Source organism: Ziziphus jujuba, chromosome 9 (genome assembly GCF_031755915.1).
Source record: "Ziziphus jujuba cultivar Dongzao chromosome 9, ASM3175591v1".
Classification (NCBI taxonomy): domain Eukaryota; kingdom Viridiplantae; phylum Streptophyta; class Magnoliopsida; order Rosales; family Rhamnaceae; genus Ziziphus; species Ziziphus jujuba.
Window position 1 is genome coordinate 7,125,963 of NC_083387.1, and position 25,854 is coordinate 7,151,816.

Genomic DNA, 25,854 nt, shown 5'->3' on the forward strand with positions numbered 1-25,854 from the left:
GATAATTATTTTTAAAGAGATACAAGGCTGCACACGAGAGGCTATATCAATGATTTTTGTAAAACTTCTATTCACTTCCAAACTCAAAAAGTTTCCATTTATATATTAAAAATATACATATATAAATAAATATATATATATATATATATATATTCTTTTGTTGATAGAATTTTCACCAAAATTGTAAGCTAAAAATTTTGCTATATACAAACCTTCACACACACGAGCTTGCAACCAATTTATACATTTATTCCAAAAAAAAAAAAATATATATATATATATATATATATATATATATATTTAATTTCATACAAACTAAGAGATTTAATTTTGCTTATATTAGAAAATTTTTCAAGAGAATATTTAACTAAGTAACATGACAACTGGGATAATTAATCGTTGTATAACATTTAATTTGTTTACTTGTTTGGTTTTGATTTGTGAGACCCGTTGAGTAGACAGAAATTATGCCTCTTCTGTTCACATTGCTTTATATTATACTAGGTCATTATGGATTAACAAATTGGTAAAGCTTACGCTCAAAGGTAATTTGCATTGCCAAGTTTTCCTAGGAATTCACAAAAGGTTTGGAAAAAAAAAAAAAATTATAAGTAAATCACAGCCAAGAGGGACTATTTCTTTTGATGGAACCAAATTCTAAAGCATTCTTCATGTACATAAAAACTGCATATAAGGAGTTAGAAAGTTTGCAATGGGCAGAAAAAAGTTGTAGACTAGCAAGTTTTCTGAAGCCAACAAGATAATTACGAAATGATTATTGACTATTATGAATAATATATATATATATATATATATATATAACTCTTTTATTGGAATTTGATTACTAGAAGTTAATTAATCTACCATCATTGGCCCTAATATGGACCTTTATACACCAAAAAATTGGAGGCCTATAAACTAGAAACTTAACTGTTAGAACTGAAAATTTCAGCCTTGTGCTTGAACCGTAATTATTTCAAGAGGCTGAGGTATCTGGCTCCATATCTTCTGAAGCCGAGAGATCATTGACTTCATTCTTTCCTTCCCAATCACCATTTTGCAATCGAGAAGGCTCAGACCTCTTCTGTGACTCTGCCCCAAGCCTTCTTCTATGTTCTGAAATATTAAATTAATTTAGGCAAACCCATTAAAGGTACAAGTATATAAATTATGCAAAAAGAGGAAAAAAAATAATAAATAATAATAATAATAAAAATAATAATAATGACAGCCTCGAGAGGAAAGTTTACTTTTATTTGTTATTGCATGGCGAGTCATTGCTAAGAACTCTTCCCATTTGAATTTCCTCAGTTCTTGTTTCTCTTCCTCTGATAGCTCGAAGTTCGGCTCCCTCCCACACATGAAAGCAGCTCTGCAAACAAATAGGATCAGTGAGTTGCACTTGTTTTAAAATGCCGCAATCTTACATAAACTTAATTTAGCATGTGGGAAAGATTTATTTCTATTAACACATCAGAAATGAAAGACATAATAGGGCCCTATAACAGAACACACAGACACAAGAAGCCTTCCCAACTCTATAAAGCTCAAACAAAGATTGAAGCAGAAGAAATAAGCATTTGATGTTTATAATAACGAGTATCATGGTAGCTTAACATCTACATCTAAGAAAACTAATTTATCTCCACCAAAAGATGTTAAATTCTATGCCGAAACACTATAAAAACTACCGCTTAACTGACTTCTTCCTCCCAAGTCCCAGCCTCAATATTTCTCTTTCTAATGCATACTTATTTTAGGTAATATGTTGTACATCTCTTAATCTTGCTGGTTAATTTCTAACCGTATGGTCAAATTAGTAAAATCAGCCTGTTCTCACTTTTTAGTGTTTTCTCGTTCAACAGAGCAGTAAAATCAGCTTGTTTGAAAACAAGTCACTTGATTACAATTTCCACTGCACTAATTGACTTATTAAGAGGTTTAATCTTGCACATCAGCATTTGCATAAAGAATTTGTGGAACACTCATTTGTCTATCATCTAATGAAACAAGATCTTTATTCTGCATATTTCGAACAATAATTTGGTAAAGGAATATAAATTGTCAGTATAAATGAGGTGTAAGTTACCTGTCATACAGGTGTGCAGCCTCTTCTTGTGAACCAACAGTACCCAAATGGATTTGTTTCTTGTCAACTTTTATTGCAGCCTGCCATTTCATATTTTTGAAATAGACACCTCTCATCAGGCATGGTTCTTGGTTCTGAAAATGCTTTCTCCTGTGTCGCTTTCTGCGCTTTATTGGTGGGCCTATAAAATAGAAATACCACATTGTAACAGAACTCAAAATGCAGCACAGACAGAATCCAAAATATTGCACTTACAAACATATTTTCTAGCAGTCCAACTATGAAACTATTTCAAAGAAATATCTTCATAAACGCTCATACACACCTAAAATCTTTACTGATAGCATCAAAGAGGATTTGTAAAACCATGTTCATCAAAGTGTGCAAAAAAATGGAAAAGTGACCATAATCATCTATGCCCATCACCTTCAAGAAGAAATTGGAATAGTTCCTTCACAATAAAAACAATCAATTTATAAGGATATATAAAGATTAGGAAATTTGGAATCTGTATCTTTTGATTTTTGAAGAACAGACTACCACATTAAAAATTGGTTTAATATGCAAAGAGGGAGTACAAAATCCTCATGATAGGAAGCTATTGAATACAGGAACTTTCCTGCAGAAGCAACATATGCTATATAAATTTTTTATTAAAGGACCATTTACAATTTTCATGCGGAAAATATTAGTTTTGCCATATGCATATCCCTGAAACTCCAATATCTAATTGTGGCTTTCTGACTCATGAAAATTAGATCTTTATGATTTGGAGATTTATGTTGTAATATAATGGTAAAAACATAGAACCAGCATTATGTCAATAAGGGCTTCCATAGACTCAATTCTAAGGTACACTGATAGCAGCAAAAGAAGAGATTGATGAATGTCAACAAAAGGGAAACTTACATCAATACTAAGATTGGTGACATGTATAGTATTCTGCTACCTGAGCACAGTTATAAGAAATAGTATAAAACAACTCCTTTCTCGATGTTAGTTACCCTTAAAATCAAATTATACAATCTATATACATTGTTGTTAGCTAAACTTAAAAGATAACTTGAATATTGGATCACATCTAAAGTAGTACTATGGCATCTCTATTAAGAATTTCATAGCAACCACAGCCAATAAAGAGTTTAGGATCAATGCTTTAGTATATATAGGAGATATCTCCATCCTGAAATTCATCTATGAACACACACACACAATGGTAATGTTGAGTTATAGAAGGATCTATCCTGTGGATGAAAAGAGTGTGCAGATACTGCATAGAAAGAGTCATAATCATTATAGGAACTACCTATTCTTCATCAAGAGATCTCTAAGTTTCCTTACATAAGAATTGCTCACACAACAAAATTGCATAAAACAATATTAATCTGGAAATCAATGAAGTCAATGACTTGAAGGCATTCATTTGGAGTTACAGTAGTCTAATTAAAAACCATTTTCATCATCTTCATCCATAACAATTACCATAATTACATGTCTTCTTGTCCCATTCTTTCTACATTACTTAGTTCTATCTCAGCTTCTTCTTCTTTTAATACTTGATTTCTCCCAGCATTGTACAATCATACTGATAATAAATTAAAGAAAATAACAGAAATGCATATTCGCTTCTTGTAGAGACATTCCATATAGACTTTCAACTCCAGTTGATTGGTTTCAGCTCAAGCATACATCACAAATTTATTTGAAATTGTTACCTGCAACTGGCTGGTTATGCTGATCTTTGGATATGCTAGAGAAACTAGAACCAGATACATTTGATGATCCAGGTCCTACTTTTGCACTCATTTTCTGCTAATGGACCAAAGAATCAAACAGATGTAAGTATATAACATAAATATTACATATTAAAAAACAGTATCAGTATCAGTCACTTTATATTATATTTAGTAAACACGTAATTCTTATGTGCTCAAGGCACTAGTTGCAAAGAATGTACAAGTGTAATTATTTGTGCATGTATGCCAGTTAACGTGACCATAAGATGCAAGCAATGATTGACTAGGAAATTAGCAACAATATAGGTCGATGAGTATCTAAATAACCAAATGTTCATAACAGAACATAATAGACTCATGTGAAGGAAGAACAACAAATACTATATGCAATGTCTTCAAAGAAAATATTGCTCCCTCAGACGTATGAGATTTAATTATCAAGGCTATAATCCATCCTTACAAGCTCTAGATGGTCAGCATCATCTGAAGGCATGGGATGCACACTGACAGGTCTGGTGTATTGGGAATTTGCAGGAGCAATTCCATTGCTAGAAAACCTAGGAAGTGGATCTAGGAAAGAACTTCTTCCTGAAAAGACACACCAAGTTGGTAAATGATAACATTTGGTTATAAAGCAAAACCTATTGCAATAGATTGCGATTCACCAGAACCCGTCTTATCAAGAAGCAATGACATGAAGGACAGATAAGATGAGCTTAATAAGATTCTATGAATTATTCTTGTTACAAATATCTTCGACTGATGTTTACCAGAGCATAGTCCCAAGAGTTTGCGCCTTCTTAAGCTCACCATAGTTGTATGCAATTTTCTTGGCAATGCAAAACAGTCACTTTATAGTCTTTCTATATATCACCTTACTCCTGGATACAAGAAGCAGGAGCCTTTTTAGTGAGGTACTTATAAAATAAAATTTTTAGATGGCAAACACTATACGATTAAAACCATCATGAAGAAACAGAATCTTGGATATAACACTTCAATATATTCTCACATTAAGTTTACACATAAATTAAAAGTAGAAGCAAATATAAAAAGGAATAAACAATATACCATTGCAATAAATAATAGGAATATGAATATCACGAAACTAAAGACATAGAAGATAAACAAACTACCTCTTCTAAGGTTATACAACGCTTACAAGTCTCTTCCAGTTAAGCTAAGTGGACCTACTCATGTAGTCAATTGGAACATCCTAATTCCTAACACTGACAGCATCTACTCTGCACATGCCTCTCTAAGCCTGCACGGAAAAAGGGTGAAGGCTGGCTGGTGGTAAAGTCTGCCTAGGACTGTTCCAGTAATGCAAATACCACCTTCATCAATCAGATCTTCCTATAAACCATAGCCTTCAAAGCTGTTTTCTTTTTGAAAAGAATAAACCACCGAAAGACAGCCATGGAAACAAACTGACAGGAATGAACTGTTACTACAATGTGACAGCTGACAATGCTCGACAGAAAAATTCTCAAACAATATAAATTATATAAGGTTTTTTTAAAGAAAATATATATGATCTATAGAATAAAAGATTATCCGTCTAACAGTAAATTTTCGATCCCATATCCTACAACAGACTGTAAAGGACTGAGAAAATTGGTATTCACGGTTGGCCACGGTTCCATTGCCTGAGTAACAACATCTTACTACTCCCACTGTAGCAAGAAAACATTAAGGAAAAAGAAAGAAAGCAAGATTGACTTTTTTCCCCTTAAACCTTCCTACAACCATACCAATCAACTTGCGATTTAAATTAAGTTACAAAAGAAACAACGTCATTGATTATTTAACTACATAATCCAAGACCATCACGGAAGAAGAATAGAAACAAATTAGCACCAACAACCCAAGACCTGCTTCAATGGCGTCAATTCTGGGTTAGCAAGCAGAGCAGCCATCTTCAACTTGCATATTGACGATTCCCTTTTACAGTCCACACTCAGAAAGTCCAAATCACACATCATGATAAGCGAAATTAGATTTCCAAGAACCAACATACACACCAAAACATCTCATTTACAAGAACTTACTAATCTCTGTCCTTTGCGTGTTAAGTCAACCATACCAACCTACCACCTTTCTCAAAGGGCCACAAACCCAGATGCCCAGATACAAAATAGACACCAAGAAAACACAGTCAAAACATCCCAAAACACGAAAATTAAGAGGAACCCATTAAACCAACAAGAGAAAAAGAACAGTTTTCGAAGCTCAAAAGCCCGTCAACGCAAAATGCCCATTGCCATAGACTCAGTAAAAACAAAAAGCAAAGCTAAGCATGGACCAAAGCAAGGACCAAAACAACGCATTAGAAAAAAGAGCAGGTCATTGTGTTTTTGTACCTGAAGAGGCAGAGAGAAGAAGGTGGCGGCTGGTATGGGTTGGTGCGTGGAGACCGAGGAGAAGAATCAGAGCAGAAGGGGGTTATTAGCAAAGATATGCAGGCAAAGCAAGAAAAAGGCGTCGGATTTCAGGAAGGGAAGGTGGTGGGGATGTAAAAAGAGAGATTGTGTGTATTGTGGCTCATGCATCTACCACCTTTTGTTTTTCTATTTTCTCTCTTTTTTCCATCCCTTTTTTTTTTTTTTTTTTTCCTTTTTGTTTGTGTTTGGAGAAGAGGGTGGTGGTGGACTGGTGGTGGTATTATGGAATTAGAGAAAGAGAGAGAGAGAGAGAGAGAGAGAGAGAGAGAGAGGATGGTCTTTTGGAGAGAGAAAGTTGAATAAGAGAAAGGGCACGTAGGCTTCTTTGTACTTTACTTGGTTGAAATTTCAGCACTGCCCCTTTGAATCTTCGCAAATACCTTGGAAGCTAGGTATCTTTAAGCATTGTTGGTTTACACAATTGCCCCTAATTATTTCTGTTTTTTTGTTTCTATTTTGTTGGTTTTAAAATAGTTTTCAAAGTGGAAATCGGAAAATTACTAAAACCTTTTGGTAGTTTTACTTTATATTATTTACAAGTCCACATACATCCTTTTAAAAATAAAAAAATAAATAAAAAGTCCACCTATGATATGTATGTATACACAAATCATCTCCTAGGCTCTATGGGATAGCTTCTATATAACATTTGTAATTTATCATGAATGATAAGCCATTCTTATTCCCAGTATATAATGCATATTTGAATAGATATATAGGTCTCTCTCTTTCTTTCTTTTTTTTTTTTTTTTTTAAACAAAGATTGATCATAGTAATGCGGTGATTTTAAGACAAATATTCTTTTATAAATTCATAGTTATTTATTAAAATTTTAAAATTAATAAATAAACTAATATAAATTTAATAACATACTAAAATTTTAAATAAAATAATTGGTATAGTAATTAAAAAATATCAATTGTTAAACGATTGAAATGATAAAAAAAATTCAATAATAAAATCATTATATCAATCTTATATGAATTTATAATTCTATGTTTCAATATAAATCCAATAATTATGAAAGAAAAAAAAAAGGAAAAAAATTCCTTTAGAATCCTGTGTGATGTTACAAAAAGCTATTCAAAGCCGAAGGTAGGCGCAATATGATAAAGATGCTGCCCAGAAACGGATAAGCAAGACATAAGAATCTCAACCAACAATGGGTTCGACTAGATTCTTAATATCTTTATTATTAGTATTATTATTATTTGGAAACAAAGGGAAGTAAAATATTTGATGAATCGTTTTGTTTGGCATTGAAATAGGCTAAACTATTTACCAAAAAAAAGAAATAGACTAAACTAAAAAGGTGCATAAAACAGGAAAGTTGTGTACAATTTTTTTTTTTTTTAAATATGTTGACGTGATTTATTTAAAAAGAAATTATTAATGTGATTTTATCAGTTTAAATCCAATTCGTGATCTTAAAACAGTTGAGCTTTAATTTACCAACCAAAATAAAAAATAAAATAAAAAATACAGTTGAGCTTTAAAGCTCAACGTTTGTTATTTTGAAATGTACGACTACTATTATATATACAGTTGATCTTTCGGGTTTTTTTTTTTTTTTCTTTTTGTTTTTTTTTTCCTGGAAATATATACAGTTGATCCGTTTATTAGTCCTTTTGATCGTACAACAATTAAGTACGATTACTATTATATATACCATATAGTACTTTATATATATATATATATATATTTTTTTTTTTTTTTGCTTGAATACTTTATATTAAATTAGTATTATTAATATTCCCGTACAAATGAATATATAACATTTAAATTTGTCTCCATTTTTATTTTATTTTTTTCTTTCCTTAATATTTGAGAAATCAATATTCAGGTGGTTTTAGAGCGTATCAAAAAGTACTAATAATATTGTTAAATCATGCACTAGACTGTATTCTCTCCCTCTCTTTAATTTTCACAAGATTGCTTTATGTTAATTTATAAGTATGGATCTCTATGAATTTAATGCACTATATCCATTATTACTTATCATTTTTGAAGAAACGAAAAAAAAAAAAACTTTATTTAAAAAGAAAATAGGAAAATAAGAACAACAACAACAACTATTGAACATTCAAGGATCAAGGTCATTGCCATATTTCCAATAGAGATAACCTTGTGGTAAAGTTTATATTTTTTTCTGATAAAGATTCAGAATTTGTGTAACCAAATTCATTAATGTTTTTGGCTATTGTGTTTTTATTTTTTATTTTTGGGCTACTGTGTTTTTTTTCCTTTTCGGGCTACTGTTTGTTTCACTAACGTTTGTTGGTGCATTGAAGAATGCATTTAGTGAATATCTCAACCATACAAACAAGACGACCTGTTAACGGTTTTCCATAAATTAAACTCCATTGACACTCGACACTTTAACCTAATAGTACATTATTAGTATTATCAATTATTATTATTATTATTTTTATTTTTTCTTTTATTTTTTCCTTCAATCATATCCTGCCAAAAACCACTTAATTGGGTTTACCAACTTTTTAATTATGACTTTAGCGTTGAAAATAAGTAGCTGCACTAATTATGCGAAACAAATAGATTAAAACACTAATGCATGCATAAAATATAGATTAAACACCAATTATTTGGGAAGATAGCTTGAGAGATAGACCTTTTGACCCATTCAAGCTACCTTCAACTTCTCACCTCTGCTTATCGGATTTGGTGAGGAACGTCACATTCAATTAATTAGCCCCTTTAATTGCAAAATCACCATCAGTAAATTTGCCTCTCTCCTTACTATAAACATAAAACATTGGGTTTTTCAATAGTTTACATAGTATTGTTTCAAAAAAAATCCAAAGTAACATTTCAACAATAATGCATTAGAATCGAAATTACCATTTTAGGTACACCCCACTTGTTTCTCCAAACATAAACAGGAAATATTTGAATAACCACTTTTGGGTTAGCAACCACCGTTACGTAAAAAACTAGCCACTGGCTTATTACAATATTAGTTGGTCATTTTACTTGGTTCTAAGACCTATCTTTATCATATTAACAATAATGTGGCAGCAGCACACATCAAATTCCATATCTTCATTTTTTTTTTACTTACAAAATTTGAGACTGCCCAAAAATAAAATAAAAATAGTTTTCCATATGCTTTTGATATGATAAAATGGTATTCTTGATTTGATAAGGGTAATAATGTCAGCGTGGACCAAAGATCCAAAACGCGGCACGGAAGGAGAGGCGTAATTCGATGAGAAGGGGGAGGGACAAAATGGTCAATGGAAGAAAATATAGGAGGATAGGGGAAAAAAAAAAAAAAAATTGGTTTGGTTGGGGAAAATTATTAATACTGTTAAGTTGGTTGGTAGCGAGCGACGAGAGAAAGAGGCACCGACGAAACGGTGATTGGATGGGCGGCCTGCCTTTTACACCCCCTTTCTAGATAATGTCCCGCCAGCCCCAGCCCCAGCCCCAGCCCCAACCTGGCCCTTATTACACATTTACTTCCTATATTTTTCTCTCTGTCTATTTTTTTTTCTTTTTAAATATATAAGATTTTTTTTTTAAATATTTTTTAAATTTCATCCTAATTAAATTACATTAGATTTTGTATTTTTGAAATTTTATCACTATCATCTATTTCTCAATTTTTATAGATTAATTTTAAAAATAAAAAATAAAAAATAATATTTTAACAATATTATTCAAATATAAAATATTATTTTAATCTTTAACTATTAAAATTAACCTATAAAAATAATAAATTTATTTTGATAAATATAAAAATTTAAAAAAATTAATGATGATTTGTTTAAAAATATAAAAATGCCAAGTTTAATTGTAATAAAATTGAAAAAAGTTCAATGAATTTTGCCTTTTACTCGTTGACTTTTCAGATCCATGTGCTTAGGCCAACTTACGAAGGATTTTTGGCTAACAATTACAGTTGGAAGGGCTAATCGTGTAGTTTGGACGATCCATGAGCTACGATACGAGCAGGGGCCTTTTTCTGGTGCCACGCATTTTGTACACTGGGCCCACTTATCTCGTATTTGTGAAGCCGACTTCATAACCAGATTTTGTACGTCTGATTTAATGCTAGTCATTGATATTATCAGATCCTTCCTTTTCAGAGAAAAGCGTATACAGGGATAAAGTTGTCTATAGCTCCAAACTTCAAAGCTAAGACTAATGTATAATTCATATGAAATGATCCAATCATAGGTTAATTAATGTTTACTTTGGATTAGATGTGTACAACTTCAATATGTCAGAATATATTTATATATATATATATATATATATATATTTTTTTTTGGCTAATATAACTTATGTATATAATATACGTATATACATACATATATTAGGAATCATGTAGCTGACCTCGTAAAAATCAGGTAAATTATTTAATAAAATCATGTGATTTTAAATTTCTAATTATAATAGTATTAAATATTTGACTAACAAGCATGTCACGTGCCACATGATCACATTTTTTATTCAAGTCCCTCCATACCAAATGCAATACAATATAAGAAACCTCTCATTTTAGACTTTTAACATGAAATTTTTCGGCATTGTCTCTACCTATTAAAGAATTATTATGAAAAGAATAATAATTAATCATTATACTAATTCACCAAAAAAGGTAATAATTATAATACATCTAATAAAAGGAGGAAGAAGAAAATGGGGTGATCCATAACACGAGGAATGAGGTGAAAATTTTTCATTACCCTTTTAAATTTGATTCACATAAAATATTAATTATTTTTATTATTTTTATTACGATAGTGGGGATTGGAACCTAAATTTATAGGTTGTGAAACAGTGGAAACAATAAATATATATTATCCATAATCTTTAAAAATATATATATATAATTATATTAAATAGAAATGTTTGCCTATAAAAGTTGATCATATAGCCAGCTGATAATCCATGGTTCTATAATATGATTTTTAGTCCCCTCAAATACCCGAAGACTCAATAAAATAACATAGAAAATAATTTCCAATTGTTATTGATTTACATGAAATATGGTAAGGAGAAACTAAAAGTAGATTTAAGGTTCAAAAGCTGCTTTTGAAAATGTTTATACAATTTTTGATTTTTTTTTTTTTTGTCATGATAGAAAAGTGAAAAAAATAAAAATAAAAAAGATGGATGGAAAAATTGAAGAAAGGAAAAATATGTTGCTTGTTTGGTTAGGAATAAGAAAAAGATAGATGAAAAATTAGGAGATGAATTTTTCATTCAAAACAATCTTTTCAATGTGGAGGGAATTGTTAGAAGGAAAAATATCTAGTAAAGACAAAATAGCTAAATAAATATTTTATGATTTTCTATAGAAAAGCTTTTAATCAAAACTAATAAAAAATTTCTTTCTGTAGAAGGTTTCTTCTATTTACTCTGTCTTTTTACTCTTTATAAGGATATTTTATTAAAATTCCAAAAATGTCCATTATCGTTCTCATTCTCCAATTCTGGTCATGTCTCTTTACTCTTTATAAGGATATTTTATTAAAATTCCAAAAATGTCCATTATCGTTCTCATTCTCCAATTCTGGTCAAACAATTAGAAAGAAAAAGAAATTGTCAGCAACAAAATTCAAATCTAATAGCTGCCATATAATCAAAGTTTTAGATCATGAAACAACATTGCATTAAGAGCACGGATACGTACAAAAATAATGAAAAAAAGAAGAAGAAGACAACTTGCAATCAATCTCCATGGATGAGAAAAGTAAGTCTCGTCAAAAATTGCAATTAATTTCCATGAATTTCACTATTTCTATTAAAGAAAATGAATGAAAAAAATGGAGGCTGCACCTTATTGATCGCTTTACTTGGTGGTGGACAATGTTTTTCAATTTTTTTTAAGCTAATTAAGCCACCATGATAAAACACAATTAGATTTAAAATTATTAAATCATGTTTATGAGGAAAATGAATATATTTGAACATAATAAAACTTTTTGTTTAGCCATAAAAGTGAAGTTATTTTTCAATGTTTAAGGCATGTTCATTTTTGGTTAGTCAAACATAAATGGATAGTTTTAGTTGTATGCAATTCAACATTTTACTATTGTTGGCATTGAAACAATGTTTGAGAATATTATTAAACAATGTTTAATAATATAATTTTTTTTAAAAAAAATAGATAAATATATTTTTGGAATTTCATATCAAATGCAGTTTAAAGAGCGATAAGAGTGATCGTTTAAGTGGATCTGGATCACATAAAGCATTGTATCTGAGTTATTCGGTGGACTTGGCTGGGCCAGTACGAGAGCAAACTTCTCCAACAGGCCCAACACACACAAAAATGCATTTCTTTCAATGACATATGAATTAATCTATTTTTAACGAGATTTCTCAGCAAACGTAACCAATTTTGTCTTTTTCATACAACATGAAATATGTTGTTGTTTTATGAATTATGAAATTTTTTACAAAATTTATCCTTAAAACATAACTTCATTTTTTCATTTTTTCTTTTTTTTGTTCGAAAATACAAATAATGACTGATTGACAGAAAAAGCTTGAATATTTAAGAAACAAAACATTTATTCGGATTTCATCTACATCTCCACCTCCTACTTACACTCTTTGTTCTCGGTTTCAAATAGTCTGATTTCTGAGGAATTTGTTTATTCAGGTAAAATATATTGAGTGAATTGGCTCTAAAGGTTACATTTTCAGAAGGCAATCGACGAAGATATTTATGCATTCTAACCAAATTAAATTGGTACTTTTTTACATCAAATTAAATGATCATGGTTGAAATACTTATATGGAAATAGTTTTTTTATTTTTTGTCATGAAAAAATTGTAAGCCTTAAATCATGCTCAATATACCCAACTTTGATAATTAAAGCATGTTCAATATTTAAATTGTTTGGAAAGAGACATCTCATGCAAGATTAAAAAAAAAAAAAAAAAAAAAAAGAGGAAAGAAACATCTCATTGGATAGTAATTATGAAAAAAAGTAATCATGAAAGAAACATTTTGAGTCCAATTTTGAAAGTACAGAAGACGTTGTCAATATACATTGTAAAATATTTCCTTTTTATATATAAAAACAATTGTTTGTTTCCATAAAAAAAGATTTTTTTTTTTTTTTTTTTTGGAGGAAGTTTCAAACTTTCCATATGTTAATGAATAATATTAACTTTTAAGAAACCATGCATTAAATAAAATATATAGATATGAATATGTATATGTATATGTGTATGTATATATATATATATATATATATATGTATTGGAATAACCATGCATTATATTCTATTGATGTAATTCGGTAAAATGGGCCATCAATATTATGGTTACTATGGATCCGGATACCGGCTAACCCGCCCCGTCTCCGTACCAAAATATAAAATTGTCGCGGACATGGCAATCCGAGCAAGAAGTTGCAGAAGCTGCGCGAAGAATAGGAATTTTAGGGTTAGGGTTTTCTGAGGCAGACATTGACAACTTTAATTAGCCAACCCAGTGATCGAGACGATGATCTACGACGTCAACTCACCCCTCTTCCGATCCTTCCTCAGCCAGAAGGGAGGTTCGGCCTCCGATAAGAGGTATTCCTTTCCTTTCCTTCAAACCCACCTCCCGATAAGAGGTTGTCGTCGGTCTAATTTTCGTTTTTAATTAAGTTGGTATGGCTTCATTTGTGTAAATTGCTCTTTTTATATCCGATTTTTATTGCGGTTGAGGTTGGACGCTCTTCTGCTAGTATATAATTTGGGGTGAATTTAATTCTAATTGGATGCAATTGCTTTTCTTGGTGTTTTTGCAGTTTTGCTAATATATTTTCCACTTGGCATGTCACCGTGTATTTTGGATAGTTTTAAATTACTCTCTCATCATTGGCATGATCATTTCTGGTTTGGAAGCTTCTAAACAGTTTTAACATATTCATCTTGTTGGAAATATTGAAATTTTCTATGGTATTTCATGCATGGTTTAAGGTAGCAACTGAAGCTGAGTTTGCAAGTAGAACTTCTTCTCAGTAACTTAGTCTTTGTGGTTTTAGCATATTTGGATTTATGTTCTGTCGAGAAAGTTGTTTAAAAGATTTAAAAGCATGTAAATGCTGTTACATATGTGCTTGTTGAATTTGTAATTTGTAGTTTGTGATTTTATTTTTGATAGAAAGTTTGCAATCAATAAAGCTAGAGATCATATTTATATGTTCATAAAAGAAAAGTTATTTTTGGCCCGAGCCTTCTCTCATATCTGCAATATTTTTAAGTTGATTTCTAGCTGTTTTCGCCTGGTTTGGTTGTGGATTAGTTAGGCTTTTTGAATCCACCACCAATTAAACCCCTACTAGTATAGTTTTATGTCCGCTGTTTTTGATGCAATCTTATTTCTATAAGGACTCAAAGACTGACAAGATATCAGGTTAGATCTAAATTAGACCATAGTGGCTCGACTTGGTGTTCCCATTCTGTATTGTGAAAAAATTAAAGCAATGTTGAGAATAATAAGTGGATGACAAAATGAACAATAATAAGTGCGCAAGGAAATAAACAAGATAAACAGATTGTGTTTACATTGCTTATATTGTTACCACTTGGACATACCTGAACATGCAGTTTGTAGAGAGACTGCGATTTTGAAACATATAGGCTACTTAAAGATAAAAGAAAGCACTGATAACAATTGTAGCTTTCAATGTTACATGCATTGTATGTGTAACTTTGGTTTTGCTGAACACCTGATGTAGACTCAAAATTTTAATATATTGAAAACGTATGTATGAATGGCCTGCTCTATATTCCTCTTTCGGATTGTCAATGTGGCTCTACTGGTTACTGCTGATAAAACTGAGTCTGCTTTTTTCAGATTCTTAAACTGTTTGAATAAATTTTTATTTAAGATTTTGTTCTTCGATGTTACGTTTTTTACCCTTTCACTTGTTTAATCTTGTTTTATTGAAATGTTCTTGGAATATGATATGATGTGCTTTTGCTTTTTCCTCATCTCTTTATCTCCAGGAAACTGGAGGAGCAGAAGCCCAAGGATCAGAGACCTAAAGCCAGTGAGAATAAGCCTGTTATGACAGAGTGACAGCAGTCTGGGATATCAGCATTAGAATGGGATAGGATGTAGACTTTTTAACTGCTGTTGTTAATGTGAGTGAGAAACTTGTTTGAAGTGACCTTGCTACTATATCATGTTTTGAGCTGGTAATATTATCTATTTTCATATGAGTTTTATGTTAAGTGAGCTTGTTGCATCTAATTTTATCTGCTTCTAGTAATTTTGGAAAACAAGTGTGAAAAGATAGAAAAAAGGAAAAAAGAAAGGTTGAGAAAAAAGAGGCCTCAAGTCTGAATGCTATGCAACGGATCTTTGCACCTAGTGTCTTTTAACAGTTTCCACTGGTTCTAGCATGTGGGGCCTAAACAGAGGATAAGGATGCAGAAAATACTCTTGAAGTGCTGCATTACGGTTAAGCCAACATTCTTATACATGACTATCATGGAAGCCACATTAATTCGATGAGCCAATATTTTCAGTTTTATAGTGATGTGAGTTGGTTGAAGGTACACGAAGTGGTTCAACCACACGCCTAATCCATGGAAACCACTCCAGTAATGGAATGGTCTTTGGTCAATATAACTTTTAGGTCTATAGATTACTCTTTAGTCTTTGTTGGCTCGTGTGCTTTTTGGAAGATCTAAAAAAATTATAATGTCTATGTATGGTCGCATTTTGTATTCCTACCTCTCTCTAGTGATTGGAAACGAAGGGGACCATGTTTTTCTTTTGAGTTGGTCAGTGGCTGAACTTTTTCTTTCAATGGGACATGTAAACAACATTGTCAACCCTGAGGGACCCTTTAAGCATGATTATTAGAAGTCATTATTACCAACACAATATGAGGCATCAGAGAAGCATCTCTCTGTTCAGTAGTCTCTGAGTCGAAAACACCATGATTTACATCCAACTTATAGTAACTGTGTTAACGAGGGTGGTTTAATCAATAATAGTTTTGCTTGTAATATAGGAATTCATGTCTCGAGTGGAATCTGTCTATGTCGGTGATGGGTTGTGCCTTTGGGGATTTCTTTTAGGCTATAAATATTATTACGTAAGTCTTTCCAATCAAGTTCGGTTCTTATGGCCTCTGGAGTTGTGGATTGGTCGGGCAATAATATAAAACAAAGTGAAACTTGTGTAATGATATTTGTTAATTATATCTTCCAATGGTTAAATTGAAGTTGGTCGTGATTAATTTAACTTTTATCGAAGTAAAATCATGATTATGTAGTTTTTATCCCCTTTTTGTTTTTTGAATTATCAAATCTAACTTTTGAGCACTGGACTGGCAAAGGAAAACTTAACCTCTAATTGCAAAGGCCGTTGTATGGAACCAAAAAGTAATAGAAATTTCCATCCAATAATAATTTGCCTTTAGCCATGTAATTCAGGAGGTTCTGTTCGATCACTATTTTTTCCTTTAAATTTAAACAGGCATGATAGTTAAATTTCGGCCACTGAACTTTCCTTCCTTTCCCAACAAATTAGGGTTGAAGAAATTTTTATGAACTATGAATTGTCTTTTTCCTGTCTAGAACCGGAACAAATCTATAACTAGTAGGATAAAATCCTAGGTAATTTCCCATGAAACAATGTGAAGGCTGGAATGCTTCAGCTCAAAGCAAGAAAACTTCGAGTAGTCAAAACATGGAAAAGAAAATCTATCAATTATCAACAGGTACCTAATCCCAAACTAAAAAAGAGTAAACAAGAGACATGAGGGTCCCATTTGGGAGGTGAAAAAGCATGGGACCTATGGAGTGCATGCATGGCAATGCACTTGAGTGTCCATGAGTGGTTTCCCATGTGCTCTCCGAGTAACCTCCCCAACCCCCTCAATCAACTCTGAACCCACATAACGTCTTTTTTTTTTTTTTTTTTTTCCTTCTTGTTTGTATAATTTGCTTCTTCCACATTGAATTGATTTCATAGCCTTGAAAAGGGCCCATAAGATTTGTACCAAACGTTTTATCCCATATGCACAATTCCTTTGGGGCAAAATACAAATAATACTTGGTTGAAGAGGTTTTCTCTGGGGCATTTGGTTGTACATTATTAAATCTGAAGCTGGATACCAAATATATTGTATTTATCATATAAAATTCCAGATCATTTTAGCAGATTTCCATGTTTGTGCATGGCATATGCTTGTATTGTCATATGTTATTTATTTTGATAAATTATAGAGTGAGGGATTTTAGCACGGGGATTCTGAACAAAACCTCGAGGTTATGACCATTGGTTTCAAAGGGACCGTGTATTGTCATAGTTTTTTGGGTAATAACTTTGTCATAGTTGACTACCATCTTCCACCTCTGCATTACGACAAAAACCTTCGAAAACCGAGCATGTTCAAAACATAGTCTCCCTTTCTCGAAGAAACTACTGCTTAATAGATTCAGAGGCTTTGTCTCTTTACGTTCTTTAATACGTTCTGCAGACGAATAAGGGAACATTTGCCAGATATGTTAGAAACTTTGGTGCATTATTTGGCAAGTTGAAGCAAGCAAATGGGACATGTTTTTCTTCAGCTAAGATTATATATCTTATTCAGACACTTCTACACAGTAACATTTTGAGAGGGATTATTAAAAACAAAAATAAAAAATTAAAAAAATAAACACTAGATACCGTTGCAACGAGGCTCTGATCCATCTGTTCTTTTTAATAGCTATCTCTCTATGCATTTATAGTTCAATAATTATTGGCTTTCAAGGTAATAAAAGATGATGGTTAACGAATTAACCCACCAGTTTGGATATGCAAATTTGGGTATTGAGGGTCCCCTAAAGAAGAGTATTTGATGAATACATTTATTTTTCTTCAATCGAAATGGTAATATGTATTTTGTGCAGATCACCCTTAGAGCTTCATAGAGAGGGTGTTTGGTAAATCTGGATTAGAAAGGAAAGGCAAATGGGTTGGTTGTTGATAGAAAAAGTGACATGTTTAAAGGTGCTTGTTTATTTTCTTTTCTTTTTTCCTCTTCTTTTTTATTTTTATTTTTTGTGAATTAATTCTAAAGTTGCTTTTTTATTGTCAAACTCAATGTTAGTTAGTCTCTTTCTCTCTCTTCTTTGTCTCCCTCAGTCTCTTCCCCTTTATTCACGCCGCTCTCACTTCTACCTTTCACACTTTTTCTCTTCAATCTCCAAGACAAAAACAGTAAACGAACTTTCCCTCATCTCACTCCCAACATTTCCGTCACCACTGCCGCAAGAAAATAACAAAAATTCGAAGCTATTTTTTTCCACCCACAGTTTCTATTTCCTTCTTACATTCTCTGTTCGAGATCAAGAAAAAGATGTCTGAATTTTCTTTCTCGAGCACCACCAAGAAAACTTGCTTCTCTAGTCTTCTTCTCTCTGATGCGCTCCATTGTTGTTTCTTCATGTTCTCACACCCTCTCTACTTTTCTTACTTCATCTTCTTCTCACCTTATCTTTTCAAACTCTTCTCTTTTCTCTCCCCTCTCTTCATCACTACCACTCTTTTCCTACTTGCTCTGCTCACCACTGTCTCTCCAAGTATTGTCCAAGATAATTCTCTTGCCGAATTGTCCGAATCTAAGATGGATTTCCTTGCTTCTTCTTACCAAACTGTTTTGGAGAGATTAAGATCGAAATTTGACAATTGTGGTGATGAGGAAGAGTTTCAACGTTTTGAGGAGCTTGATGTCTATAAGATTGTTTTTGAGTCTTCAACGTTCGAAATCCGAGAAGACCCTGTTGAAGTCATGGAGTTGGTGGTGAAAAAAACTTGTTCTGAAGCCACTGAAGCACCAGTCGACAAGCATTTGACTCATGAACTGGGAAATGCTGTTTGTGCAGAAGAAGATCGAATCAGCAAGTTGAAGCAAAACCCAGTTGAGATTTCCGGAGTTGTTGAAGTAGAGAGATCGAAATGGAGCTTGGAAGAACAGATTGAGTTTGAAGATATTCCATGCGAAAAGGAAGACAGAAAAGTCAAGCCCGAGGTCGAAGAGTCAGACAAAGTTGAAAAACCAAAAGAAAATTTATTCATGGGAAGCGAATCCAAGGCAATAACAGGTAATAAAATAAAGGATGATAAAGTGAATGGTGAAAGTGGTGAAGGATATTATACTCCAAAAGGGATGGTGAGTTCTCCACGATTCAGAGAAAACCTTACAGGTTCTTATGGTGGTTTGGAATACTCCATGAAAGTTATGGAGAATCCTCAAACATTGGCTTCAAATCTTGGAAGCTTTGGTTCCATGAGGAAAGAGAAGGAGTGGAGGAGGACATTGGCTTGTAAGCTTTTCGAAGAGAGACACAATGCAGATGGAGGCGAAGGAATGGATATGCTTTGGGAGACGCATGAGACTGAATCTAACAGAGCAGCACTGACCAAAAGCAACACAAAGAAGGGAAAGAAAGGTGGATTACTGGATTACAATGACGATGATGACGATGATATAGACGACGGTGATGGCCAACTTTGCTGCTTGCAGGCATTGAAGTTCTCAGCTGGGAAGATGAATTTGGGAATGGGAAGGCCTAATCTTACGAAGATTTCCAAGGCATTGAAGGGTATTGGATGGCTTCACCATGTGAGCAGAGGGAAGAAAGTGTACCATTGAATTAAGGAAATGTACCATTGAATTAAGATGTTACATTTTGTTTATGTTAAATTGGCATAACAATATGTATTTGTTTAAGTATCAAAAGTAAATATATATGCTCTTTGTTTTTGCAGGAAATGCTTTTTAGCTTATGCAATTAGGAGATAATTTTGGTCAGTTGTAGCATAGAGACAATAAGGTGGAAAAATATCAGAGACTAAACGTGAGCTATATCTCACATGCTATTACTATAAAAATCGAGGGGGAGAAAAAGGTCTTAAAAGCCGATGTCCATTTCAAATGGTGAAAACGATAAATTATAGGTGTATATAGACTCTACTCTAGCTGTGATGGCATTATTCTCTACTCTAATAGGAATTACGTAATCAAAATTGTTCAACTCGACTCTCATAATGGAGCTACGGATGATAGTGATATCTAACAATTCCATGTGATGCACTGTTATTGTTTTTGAGAGAAGCAGATAGGAGGTGCATCCAACAGCAAGATGATGATGATTCGACCTTTTTTACATATTTATGTTGTCATTTAAGAGCATCCAAGGAAAGGCAGAGTAAGAACCTGTTCCATATATGCATGTTCTATAGACTGTTCACCGATTGAGGAAGTATATTTTAGTCACCAAAACTTGTTACCGTTTTCTCGGCAACATATTCATTAACGGTCAATGCACCAAAGGATATACGTATACGACTCACAGAGGTAGATTATGATTTGTATGCTCTGGAAACCATTTAGATTCATCAGAAAAACAGAGCACAAATTTCAATTCTCCAATTTATAACCATCTTCAGTCTAATCTACCATTTTGCAGAATCTGTGTATGATTATCAATTTGATTATCCAAACAGCCATTTCTTAATGACAAGATGGAATGCTAGGAATTCGATTAAATTTCATTTATATCTTGAACTTTAACTGACATGACTTAATCTCACTCACTGAAGTTAGCCATTAATATAGGTCATCATTGGCATGCTGAAGAAGGCTGTTGGGTTCTTTTTTTTTTTTTTTTTTTGGGCTTAAAAAGGCTTTTGGCTTAGCTAGTTAAATAATTGACATTATTATTATTAGACATTATTATTATTATTATTAGTTTTGTTTTTTAGGACGAGTAAGGCAATATGATGATGAATTAGGATAATAATAATAATGGATATATGGATGGAAATTTCGGTAGGTACGAAAGTCATAATTTCTAAAACAGAATAATCTAGTGATTGTCTTTTTTTTTTTTGTTTTTTTTGTTTTTGTTTTTCGAGAGAGAGAAAAAGTAATAGTGATTGTTACCACACAGTTTTTCTTTTTATGTTATTATATATGTATATATAATGTTGATTTTTTTATTCTTGGTAACTGCAAATTTGGGCCAAGCTAGCCTTATTGGAAAATCTATGCATAGAGTGGACTAGTATTGAATCTAGTATTTAGGAGACGGGAGTCTAAGATAAACAATTAATTACTAAATGATTAATAATATTATGATCTCAATATTCCACCTTGTTATATGCAATACCTTAAAAAAAAAGGTTTATATGGTTAGAATTTGGGTTTAATTAAATTTTCTGAAATTTCCTCCTTGATCAATCGTTTACGCATTTGTAAATTTGAGAATTTATTGGAGCACTCCAATTCGAGTAAAAACACTCATTCATGTGGACAAAATATATATATATATATATATATTTATATATAATAAATAAAAAATAATAAAAAAACTTATTTGATATCAAGATATGTTGGTCATGTTTTGGTTGACATGGCATGTTGTGATTGGATTGAACAATATTATCACTCTGTAATTTTAATGGTACTAAACCACTTGTAGAAATTATTTTTTCCAAATCCTATACAGTTTCATGTGCACACGTCAAAACCGAAACAGCAAAAGCAAATGTCTATATAAACACTATTTACTCTCTTTTTCTTGCATTGAAATAACGCAGAGCAAAGTTAACCAAAAAAGACACTATATACGAAAAAGCCAAAAAAAAAAAAAAAAAATGAATTGCAACAAGACCATAGCAGTTCTGATCGTCTTCGTTTTAGGTAATTTTTTTTCGTCTATTAGCTTTATTTTATATATATATATATATATTTTCTCAATTTCCATTTAATTTTGCTACTCTTTCTTTGTTTGATTAGTCAGATCAGAGAAACAGGGCAAGGAAACTACTATTAAATTAAACATATAATACATTAACTATTTAGCTTGCTTTGTTGTATATATCTGCTAAAAGCTGAAACTTTGTCTAAAACTAGTTAAAAAAATTTGACTAAATTGTTGTTGTTGTTGTTTGTCTGTTTTTTGTTCAGTAATTACGTTAGGAATAGCACTAATACTATTGGTAGCAAGTGATGATGGCAACAAAGTCAGGACCATTATCGGAATCGATCTAGGTAGTACCAATACTATATCCTACATGAGTGCTAACAACAACAAGACCTATTGCTCAGAAGAGCGACTAAACGACGACTACATGTGGAAGTGGGGCTTCCCATCTTGGGTTTCTTTCACCGATTCTGAGCGACTTGTAGGACTGGACGCCAAGAATCAAGCACCTGTCAATGCAAACAGAACCATTTTCAACATTAATCTTCTCATTGGAAGGAAGTTTGATGATCCACAACTTCACAAAGATATCAAATTTTTGCCATATAAAGTGGTTAACAAGTATGGCAAACCTTACATCAACGTGAAGGTTAAAGATCACTACAAGCTGTTTAGTCCTGAGCAAATCATTGCGTTGATACTGCGCCACATGAAGCTCGTGGCCGAAGCTCATCTAGGGCACAGAATCAAAAATGCTGTCATCACTGTTCCTGGTATCTGTATATAACACAACATTGTTAATTTAGAATTGAATATAAATTAAATATTGATAAGTAAAGAAATTTAATACAAACAGATGATATAGACATATGATATGCTACATCAAGATGGCATATAACATTATTATTGATATATAACCCGGCTAGAGTATAACTTATATACAAGTCAAGTTGTCTAAATTGTTATTTACTTGACTCTAATTTCCCTAAATTTTCTTGCTTAATTTTTTTTTTTTTGTTACCTTTTCTCATTTCGATCTGTAGCTTATTTCAATGATGCACAGAGGCAGGCTACAAAAGTTGCAGCCAAAATTGCAGGGCTTAATGTGGCTCGAATGATCAATAAGTCCACGGCTGCAGCCATTGGCTATTATCTAAAATTGAAAGGAAATATCAACGTTTTGGTATATCACTTTGGTGGTCGTACATTCGAGGTTAGCGTCTTGACTATAAAAAATGGAGTAATTGAGGTTGTCTCCGAGAATGTTGACACACGTTTGGGAGGAGAGGATATTAATGACAGAATGATGGACTATTTAATCCATCTGATTAAGGAAAAGCACAACAAAGATATCATAGACAATAACAAGGCCCTTGAAGAGCTACGAAATGAATGTGAAAGAACAAAGAGATTATTCAGTATCAAACAAAAGCTCGAGTACTTTACACGAGTGAAGATTTATCTTGATGGTATTTGTTTCTCAGAAGTATTAACACTGGATAAATTTGAGGAGTTGAATGACTTGTTAGGAAAGAATATGACAACGGCTAAGAAGGTTTTGGAAGAGTCAGTTATGAAGAAATCAGGCATTCATGAGAATGAAGTTGTCTCCAAAAATGGTGACACCCATTTGGGAGGTGTGGATATTAATGGTAGGCTGATGGATTATTTTATCCATCTGATGAAGGAAAAGCACAATAAAGATATTAGCAACGAAGACACGGTCCTCGAAAAGCTTGGAATGGAATGTGAAAGAGCAAAGAAAAGAATGAGGACATTTTACTTTCGGAAGTACAAAGATGATATACGAGTGAAGATTGATGGTATTGATTTCACAGAAGAATTGACACTGGCTAAATATGAGGAGTTGAACCAGGACTTGATTGAGAAGACTATGACAAGGGTGAAGAAGGCTTTGGAAGATTCAGGTATGAAGAAATCAGATATCCATGAGATTGTTCTGTCTGGAGGGAGTACAGAAATCGGTATGGTAAGAAGGCTTTTGAAAGACTTCTTCGATGGGAAAGTGCCATGTAAAGGTCTCATGCCTGATCATGTTTGTGCCTTTGGCGCTGCAGTTGAAGGTGAAAACATTAGCAGAAAAGAAGAAAATCAAAGCCAAGGCAATTTTCATACAGATTTTTGACATCATTTGTGAGAAATAATACTGATTTTTTTTTTTTATCCTATCGCTTTTTGTCCCTTTGGTTACAATAACATGTTTTGAAAATTCAAAATCAAAAGCAGTAATTCATATGTTTCCTCCAACTATACAAATAGTGTGCTGCATTGTTATCATTATGGTGGACAACATCGACATGGAGCAATATTGTATGGGGGCAAGGGAAATGCAAGAAATTTAAAATATAAAGAGATATTTTGAAGACAAAGAATTAAATGATGTTCACTTCTAGAGAGAATCAAAAGCATTTGCAACATGATGAGCTAATTTTGATTTTGAAGACAGAAGACTCGAATAATGATTTTGATTCCGAAGACGAAGATTCAAATGATGAGCTATAGGGAAAATTGAAAAAAAAAAAAAATTCTTCAATTTATTTTATATGATGTCATTAATTTGTTAACTTTTGAATAGATGTTTTTTTATTTTGTTTTTGAGGTTTAATTGGTAACTAACTTTCCAGAGACATGTTAACTAACAATCAATACAAAAACTGGTGTTTATCTCAGATGATGAAAATGATAATTATAGGTGCATATAGACTATATCTTTTTCTAATGATGGAGTTACATAAATGGTATTAAACATTGTCATGTGATGTGCTGTTATTATTTTTGAGAGAAAAGCAGATAGTAGGTGCAACCAACAGCTAGAGGATGATGATTTTTGCAACCTTTATTACATAGTTATGTTATCATTTAAGAGCATCCAAGGAAAAGGCAGAGTAAGAGCCTGTTCTATATATATATATATATATATATATATTCTGTTTTGTCCCCTGTAAGTACTCTGTTCACTGATTGAAAAGTCTTACTCTTATGTTGTAGATTTGAGTAACCTCCAAAACTTATTACCACTTCCTCAGGAAAATATTCATTAATAATCAATGCCTCAATGGATTCACTTATAGGTGGAAGTAGCACGTGATTTGAGTGCTTTGGAAACCAATATATATCCATTAGGGAAAAAAAAAAAAAAAACACAACACAAAATTTCACTTCTTTAATTTATAAACATTTAATGGCTAATCTACCATTCCGTAGAATCTCTGTAAAACAATCAATTTGATTATTGAGACAGCCATTTTTCTCAATTTCAAGATGGAACGCTAGATTTTTGATGAAATTACAATTATGTATTCAACTTAATTGACACGACTTAATCCCACTAACTGTGATTAGTCATTATAGGTCATAATTGGCATGCTAAAGGAGGCCTTTGGTTTTGCTTGCTAGTTAAATAATTGGCCATTTTATCATTTATTTTTTACATCTATTTGCATTTCTATGAACGAAGGGATAGGATGATGAAATTATAATAATAATAATAATAATAATAATAATAATAAGAATTAATGGATATTTAGCTGAACAATTCGACAGGTACAGAAGTCATAATTTCTATGAAGAATGATAGTGATTGTCACCATACAGTTATTTTATTTTATTTTTAAATTTATTTTTCTCTTATTTTAAAATTCTTGGCAAGTGCAAAATGAGATAAGCATAATCTTTTTCTTTTATTTATTTTTTTTTTTTGCCACATCTGTGATGCATAAAGTGGAGTGGTACTGAATCCATTTTAGATGGGAGTCACCGTACGAAATTTGAATTAAGACTGAACGTCCATTAATTTATTAGTTTTGAAATCGTTTTAAAAATTGAATAATATCATTCAAAATTTCTAACCAATCAGAACAACTGATTACTGAATT

General features: G+C 32.1%; 4 protein-coding genes across 7 annotated transcripts; 3 read left to right on the forward strand and 1 right to left on the reverse strand.

The window, feature by feature from the left end:
- Positions 1 to 761: 761 nt before the first annotated feature.
- Positions 762 to 6,504, reverse strand: LOC107426473 (ethylene-responsive transcription factor-like protein At4g13040). 4 transcript variants are annotated; one of them, XM_016036671.4, is made up of 7 exons: positions 6,189 to 6,504; positions 4,596 to 4,706; positions 4,286 to 4,413; positions 3,805 to 3,901; positions 2,090 to 2,270; positions 1,251 to 1,372; positions 762 to 1,116 (listed from the first exon to the last, which is right to left on the reverse strand). In XM_016036671.4, exons 2-7 carry the CDS (start codon positions 4,636 to 4,638, stop codon positions 977 to 979), a joined length of 711 nt encoding a protein of 236 aa, XP_015892157.3. In that variant the 5' UTR covers positions 4,639 to 4,706; positions 6,189 to 6,504; the 3' UTR covers positions 762 to 976. The 4 variants fall into 4 exon arrangements, with proteins under 4 accessions (XP_015892157.3, XP_015892159.3, XP_024933624.3 ...); XM_016036673.4 differs by having other exon boundaries at positions 3,805 to 3,898; positions 6,189 to 6,503; XM_025077856.3 differs by lacking the exon at positions 6,189 to 6,504 and adding an exon at positions 5,700 to 6,170.
- A 7,095-nt stretch (positions 6,505 to 13,599) lies between these two features.
- Positions 13,600 to 15,481, forward strand: LOC107426802 (wound-induced basic protein). Its single transcript, XM_016037089.4, has 2 exons — positions 13,600 to 13,831; positions 15,254 to 15,481. Exons 1-2 carry the CDS (start codon positions 13,758 to 13,760, stop codon positions 15,324 to 15,326), a joined length of 147 nt encoding a protein of 48 aa, XP_015892575.1. The 5' UTR covers positions 13,600 to 13,757; the 3' UTR covers positions 15,327 to 15,481.
- A 2,469-nt stretch (positions 15,482 to 17,950) lies between these two features.
- LOC107426801 (uncharacterized) lies at positions 17,951 to 20,022 on the forward strand. Its single transcript, XM_016037088.4, has one exon. It carries the CDS (start codon positions 18,607 to 18,609, stop codon positions 19,900 to 19,902), a length of 1,296 nt encoding a protein of 431 aa, XP_015892574.3. The 5' UTR covers positions 17,951 to 18,606; the 3' UTR covers positions 19,903 to 20,022.
- Positions 20,023 to 21,857: 1,835 nt separating this feature from the next.
- On the forward strand, positions 21,858 to 24,463 carry LOC107426507 (heat shock 70 kDa protein BIP3). Its single transcript, XM_025077813.3, has 3 exons — positions 21,858 to 21,954; positions 22,222 to 22,731; positions 23,002 to 24,463. The coding sequence occupies exons 1-3, from the start codon at positions 21,909 to 21,911 to the stop codon at positions 24,102 to 24,104; spliced, it is 1,659 nt and encodes a 552-aa protein (XP_024933581.3). The 5' UTR covers positions 21,858 to 21,908; the 3' UTR covers positions 24,105 to 24,463.
- The last annotated feature ends 1,391 nt before the right edge of the window (positions 24,464 to 25,854 follow it).

Coding starts and splice junctions, on each gene's coding strand:
- LOC107426507 (XM_025077813.3), top strand. CDS start 21,909: ATGAATTGCAACAAGACCATAGCAGTTCTGATCGTCTTCGTTTTAG. Junction 21,955..22,221: donor TCTGATCGTCTTCGTTTTAG/GTAATTTTTTTT, acceptor TTTTTTGTTCAG/TAATTACGTTAGGAATAGCA. Junction 22,732..23,001: donor TGCTGTCATCACTGTTCCTG/GTATCTGTATAT, acceptor TTCGATCTGTAG/CTTATTTCAATGATGCACAG.
- LOC107426802 (XM_016037089.4), top strand. CDS start 13,758: ATGATCTACGACGTCAACTCACCCCTCTTCCGATCCTTCCTCAGCCAG. Junction 13,832..15,253: donor GGTTCGGCCTCCGATAAGAG/GTATTCCTTTCC, acceptor CTTTATCTCCAG/GAAACTGGAGGAGCAGAAGC.
- LOC107426473 (XM_016036671.4), bottom strand. CDS start 4,638: ATGGTGAGCTTAAGAAGGCGCAAACTCTTGGGACTATGCTCTG. Junction 4,414..4,595: donor ACTCTTGGGACTATGCTCTG/GTAAACATCAGT, acceptor GTGTCTTTTCAG/GAAGAAGTTCTTTCCTAGAT. Junction 2,271..3,804: donor GCATAACCAGCCAGTTGCAG/GTAACAATTTCA, acceptor TCTATTTTATAG/GCCCACCAATAAAGCGCAGA.
- LOC107426801 (XM_016037088.4), top strand. CDS start 18,607: ATGTCTGAATTTTCTTTCTCGAGCACCACCAAGAAAACTTGCTTCTCT.